Source organism: Pinus tabuliformis, chromosome 5_1, assembly GCF_031772625.1.
Source record: "Pinus tabuliformis cultivar Carrire ecotype Pingquan chromosome 5_1, CPIR1, whole genome shotgun sequence".
NCBI lineage: Eukaryota > Viridiplantae > Streptophyta > Pinopsida > Pinales > Pinaceae > Pinus > Pinus tabuliformis.
Window position 1 is genome coordinate 571,622,732 of NC_142305.1, and position 6,443 is coordinate 571,629,174.

Sequence of the window (6,443 nt, forward strand, 5' to 3'; positions counted from 1 at the left end):
GATCGTCCACAAGCCTCATGCTTTCATTTCCGTGTATTCCTCAGGTTGATAAATTGGTCCTATTCATCCATAATATTCTACTTTCCTCTATAATATTCTACTTCAACTTTCCTCTAGTTCAAGAAGCCATCTAGAAGGCCACAAAAGGACATCAACTTTGCATGGACTTTTGGCTGGTCTCATGAAATTTCATTAACAAATCGCCATAATTCTAATTTCTCAGTATCTTCATCAATATCAACTGACTATCCATGAAGCATACGCCTATGAATGTGGTTTAATATCATTGTTAGCAAGGTGTCCCCTTTTTTGTGGTTGAACTGGCCCAGAGTAAACATCAGGGCCATAGTGTCTGTCCGAAGGATAATCCTTTTCATGGCTGTGATTTATCCCTGTCTTTTCAAATCTCGATTCTTCCTTCTTGTTCATGAACATGGCCAATATGTGGACAAATTCATACAGATTTATAAGAAGAAGCTGCTGGAACACCACTAACAGACACGCAGATTCATCGTGTTCTGTACTACGATAGTTCTTAGACCGCCTATAAATATGTTTCAACTTGCTGGGATTATCATCATTCAGCATTTTCAGGAAGACCCATATCCATATAGAGTGATAAATCCATCGATTCCAGTCTAGTAGTACATTAAATTCTTCTGCTTGGGTACTTTCGCTGTAATTTTATTTCAGGTGAGATCCGCCTCTGTTTCTGCAACGTGTATTCCTCCATTGAATTTCAGTTCTTTGCTGCTTCTGGTGATTTCGTGATTCATAATTGGATACCCATTAGTTTAATCCCCGTGAATTGGTCTTCCCTAAATGTACGGACTTATAATATTTTAAAATCCTAGATTATTTTGTAAATCTTGTGTGTTGATTTCATTTTGCTAAATGATTATTGATTAGTTCAAGACAATCTTGAATTGAACAAGCATTGTTACTGTAACGTTCTCTGGTTTACACCATGAAAGCTTGTAGAGATTTTTGTTTGATTCTTGTTTGCCTTATTTCTTTTTATCCTGAGTGCACCCACCAACAGTAAATATCACTGCCTGAGCCAGCTTGATGGTAAGGTCCCATCTTACCTTGTAAGGTCCCATGTTACCTTGGCATAGCTCAGTCAGGTAAGACCTGCCAGGGTCTTATGTGAGCTATAATGTAAGGTAAGTCGGGGATAACCTGACCCAGAGAACCCAGGGAAGGTCGGTCTCATATTGTTTGCTAGAAGAGTTGGTCATAAAGGACTCACTGAGCTCTCCAAAGGTATGAGATAACCTGACCTATATAACACTCACCAATACACAAAAAAGAGAATAGAATATTTTAGATTTAAGAGATCTGTCGTTTGTGTCTTTTGAATTAGTGATCGGAGAATCCACAGTTTGAACATCTTTATACCAACGTTTCAAATCCCAAGTGGGATCCATCATCAGGGTTGAAGAATGAAATAGAATAGTTTTTTTATCTATACTCTCACACACATATTAATCTGCCAAGAGAATTGTCTGGACTCATGGATCTTTTGGTGACAATGCAGACAATGGCTTCCACCATGTCAATTACCACCTCTCAGACCGCCTGTTCATCATGCAAAAACTTTTCAAAGGAAATTCTAGGTCAGAAGATTGCCCTTCATCTTGCCCCTCTTCCTAAGTTCAAGCATGCCCCTAAAGTCATCACTGTCCGGAACCAGCAAGGGGAAACTAAAGAGAGGAGTCGTCCGGAGGTTGACAATGGGAGAAGAAATTTTCTGGGAGGGGTTCTGGGGTCTTTAGGAATAGGTTTATCTGTTGCCCAACGAGCTAACGCTGAGGATTCTCCAAGCCCTACATCATCCCGGATGTCGTATTCGAGGTTTCTGCAGTACTTGGATGAAGACAGAGTGAAGAAAGTGGACATTTTTCAGAATGGAACAGTGGCAATTGTGGAGGTTGTATCCCCTGAGCTTGGGAATAGGTTACAGAGAGTGAGAGTACAATTACCTGGTACGAACCAGGAGTTGCTTCGGAAATTGAAGGTCAAAAATGTTGATTTTGCTGCCCACCCAATCGAAGAAAACATGCGTGATTTCATCTTTAATTTGTTGGGAAACCTGGCCTTTCCTCTTATCCTCACTGGTACTCTGCTTTTGGCCTCTAGAAGATCACAGAGTGGCATGGGAGGCCCTGGAGGACCTGGATTTCCTTTGGGTCTTGGAAGGTCAAAGGCTAAATTTGAGATGGAACCGAATACTGGTATAACCTTTGATGATGTTGCTGGTGTAGATGAAGCCAAACAAGATTTCAAGGAAATAGTGGAATTTTTGAAGAAGCCAGAGAAATTCACTGCAGTGGGAGCGCGAATTCCTAAGGGGGCCTTGTTGGTAGGCGCTCCTGGAACTGGAAAAACATTGTTGGCAAAAGCAATCGCTGGTGAAGCAGGGGTCCCCTTCTTTTCTATTTCTGGGTCTGAATTTATAGAGATGTTTGTAGGAGTAGGAGCCTCTAGGATTCGTGATCTTTTCAAGAAGGCAAAGGAAAATGCGCCCTGTATTATTTTCATAGATGAACTCGATGCAGTGGGAAGGCAGAGGGGAGCAGGAATTGGCGGAGGCAATGATGAACGAGAACAGACATTGAACCAATTGCTTACTGAGATGGATGGATTTGAAGGGAACACTGGAGTGATTGTCATTGCAGCCACCAATCGAGTTGATGTGCTGGATGCAGCTTTACTCCGGCCTGGAAGGTTCGACAGACAGGTAATTAAAAACCTTCTTCCCATAACTTCAATGGATGGTAGATATTGAGGTACTTACTGCTTTGCTTTTGTATTTGTAATAGCCCATAAGAGCCTCAGTGGATTTAGTACTTATCTCATTTTAGTATTATACCGTATCTGCTGTCAGTTTTGATGAATTTATAGTGTACTGATATCATCCACAAAAGCTAGGAATCAAATGTTGGATTCCAAAGAACAAAGCAACTGCTCCATCCTTCTGGTCGCATTGTCCAAGACAAATAAATTGTGTTGGAATTTCAGCATTGAACGTGTCTACTTAATAAACAACCACCAACAGATTGGATGCATTTTTTCTTGGAAGTGGACTTTTCAAGATGAGGAGAAATGGACAATTTATAGTGTACTGATATTAATGTTGAAAGCCTGCTTAAGGGTTTTGTGTTAAAACAAATGTAACACACTGAAGTCAGTTGGGAAATTGAAGATATGGAAATTATGTGAAATATCATTCACTAAGAAATTTTAATGGATTACAGGTCACTGTTGATGTTCCTGATATGAATGGTCGCAAAGCAATCCTTAAAGTCCATGCTAGCAACAAAAAACTGGATAAAGATGTCTCACTTGATATTGTGGCAATGAGAACGCCTGGCTTTAGTGGTGCTGATCTTGCAAACCTCTTAAATGAAGCTGCCATTCTTGCTGGAAGACGAGGAAAGCAATCCATATCAGTGAGGGAAATAGATGATTCAATAGACAGGATTGTGGCTGGTATGGAGGGCACAGCAATGACTGATGGAAAAAGCAAGAGTTTGGTGGCTTACCATGAAGTTGGGCATGCAATTTGTGCGTAAGTATAGTGACCTGAAATAAACTTCTGCTCTAGTCCAGAACATGTTTATGTTGATTATCTTTGCACATGCCAGGCTCCTAACTTAGAGTCCACGGATGCATTAACAATCTGTACTACGGGAGTGCCATATTTTTATCAGGCAACTGAGACTCCTTTTTTTGGTAATGTGATTATGTCAGCACATTGACTCCTGGGCATGACCCAGTTCAGAAAGTAACTCTTATACCTCGAGGACAAGCACGGGGTCTTACATGGTTTTTGCCAGAGCAGGACCCTAGTCTTATTACCAAGGAGCAAATTTTTGCTCGTATTGTGGGGGCTCTTGGTGGCAGGGCTGCTGAAGAAATTATTTTTGGTGAAGCTGAGGTCACATCAGGTGCAGCTAGTGATTTGCAGCAGGTGACACAGATAGCAAGACAGGTAAAATATTTCCTGTTTATCTTTTCCAGTCTGGTAGTAGATTGAAGAGTCACGAATACCAATGTGCATAATTTTCCTGGGACAGAACATGGTTTCAGATTTTTCTTTGAGCGCACACTTTTTTTTTTCTTTCTTCTTTTCAAGTTCTGAAAATGCATCTTATATTTCATGACTAAACATGACAGAAATACATCTAGAATGATACATGATGCCAAAGTGAGTGGGTACACAGGCACCCCTTCCCAACATAAGCAAGGGAAGCATGCCCTTTTTGGCATCGACCTCTAGAAAAATTGTTTCAGAATATGGCTAAATGTAGTGGACAGTGTACCATTTTTCCCCTGTATTTTTTAATAACCATGCACTGGACAAGCAATTCATGGAGCTCTTTTGTATCTCACAGATGGTTACAGTTTTTGGGATGTCTGAAATTGGTCCATGGGCTTTAATGGATCCTGTAGTTCGAAGCAGTGATGTTGTGCTACGCATGATGGCAAGGAATTCCATGTCAGAGAAACTATTAGAAGACATTGATAAGGCTATAAAAAATATTACAGACAAGGCATACGATGTGGCTAAAAGCCACATAAGGAACAACCGGGCGGCAATGGACAAGATTGTAGAGGTCTTATTAGAGAAGGAGACGCTTTCAGGGGATGAATTCCGAGCCCTGCTATCCGAATTTAGGGAGATACCAGTTGATAACAAGGACGTCAAGGCTGCTCCTGTACTAGCACCAACTTATGCATCTGGCTGAAAACTCGGTGCACATTTCAGCATGTCATATTATAATACACAATAGATTGGAAACTTAGAGTCTCATCAGATGTATGATATGTACAGTTTACTTGTATAATTGGAACTGAATAATTCACTAAAAAAATATATATATCCTTTTTTGTCAGACAGTGGACTATATCCTCATTGTCTCAGATTGCCTATCTTGTTGGTATATTTAGAACATAAAATTCAAATTGAAACCCTAAATTTGCCATCTACCATAGAATCATAAAATGCTGTGATTTCGATTAAACCAGATATTGCTGTTGTACCAAAACAAAATGGCTTTCACTAAAAGGGATGTAGCGCTAGTCCATCAAATAATTCTTGACTTATGTGAGATCGCCATCCAAAAGGCTTGGAACTACTGTGATAATAGAGGTACAGCACCATGACCATGCAACGATCTAAATTCTTGAATTTGCAATCCAACCTAATGGCCCATGGAGGGTCATGAGCTTCAACGTTCGTGGATGTCCTACCGAGGCAAAAGAATGAGTGTCGTATGAAAAAAAATGGAAATTTCTTCTGAAAGTTCGCTTTTTCTATAGCTCCAACCAGAAAAGAGGATTGGCTTTAGCTCATACAATTTAGAAAACTTCTATAACGCTTGTTACTTGAGTTTTCTCGTTACAGCATATTATTCCTGTCAGATTTTTACTTCAGATGTTTACTGCACTTCTTTTCCATGAGACCACTTCTTTTCCAGGACATCATTCTGATTTTGGTTGGAATTTGGATTTTTCTTAGCTATTACACTGGATGCTTTAGATCTTTCGGTCAAGGAACATTATATTTAAAATTTTGCCCTTCAATAATAACATTTTGATAATAAATAAAATATTTACCAATAAAATTTTGAATAAAAAATTACTTTTCAATAATACAATTTATTAACAAAATTTATATATTTATCATAAAAAAGACACAAATGCCCACCCAAATGACTTATTAAACCCTAAATCTTATTATTCCTTTATAATTAATAATGATAATATATGTTATTTTCTAAAATATATATTTTATATCAAAATTTCAAAATAACCAAATTCACAATCAAATTAAGATTAAAATTAATTGTTAAATATTAAAAGTACATGATTGTAAGTCTTATTCAAAAAATTATACACGGTTCTTAGTAGCAAAAACCATTCAATGGGATTTACTTTGGCAATCTTGATATACTTTAAACTTAAAACAAATCAGAAAAATCACTGGTTGATCTCATGAAAAATAACTACCCAAAAAAAATAAAAATGAAGCGATAAGTTTTTAAATGACTACCCAAAAAAAATAAAAATGAAGCGATAAGTTTTTTTTTTTTGGCAAATTCATCACCCTGTGAGTGATTTTCCACTGGCCATTTTGTAAAAGTTGAAAAGTGGGCTAACCTGTCATTTTCAGCTAGCCATTTTGTAAAGGTTGAAAAAGTGGGCCAACATTATGTAATTCTCTACTCTGGGAGTGCTTCTTCATTTAAATTTTGTTTTGGAATTTTATTGAATAGTAAGTTTTTCAAAATAGAAAATATAAAATTGATTAAAACACAAAAAATATAAAAGTGTTAAAATTGATTAAAACTCACTAGGGTTAATGCACAAACAAAAAATACGAATTGTTTTTAGTGCAAATTTTTGGAAGCTTTTCCAATAGATTTTTCCAATTT

General features: G+C 37.8%; 1 protein-coding gene across 3 annotated transcripts; it reads left to right on the plus strand.

Annotated features, from left to right (window-relative positions):
- LOC149166123 (ATP-dependent zinc metalloprotease FTSH 2, chloroplastic-like) lies at positions 1–4,882 on the plus strand. Of its 3 annotated transcripts, none has more exons than XM_089432466.1 (5): positions 1–693; positions 1,541–2,743; positions 3,261–3,574; positions 3,757–3,997; positions 4,183–4,375. In XM_089432466.1, exons 2-5 carry the CDS (start codon positions 1,544–1,546, stop codon positions 4,192–4,194), a joined length of 1,767 nt encoding a protein of 588 aa, XP_089288592.1. In that variant the 5' UTR covers positions 1–693; positions 1,541–1,543; the 3' UTR covers positions 4,195–4,375. The 3 variants fall into 3 exon arrangements, with proteins under 3 accessions (XP_089288592.1, XP_089288590.1, XP_089288591.1); XM_089432464.1 differs by lacking the exon at positions 4,183–4,375 and adding an exon at positions 4,401–4,881 and having other exon boundaries at positions 4–693; XM_089432465.1 differs by lacking the exons at positions 1–693; positions 4,183–4,375 and adding exons at positions 706–1,266; positions 4,401–4,882.
- Positions 4,883–6,443: the final 1,561 nt, after the last annotated feature.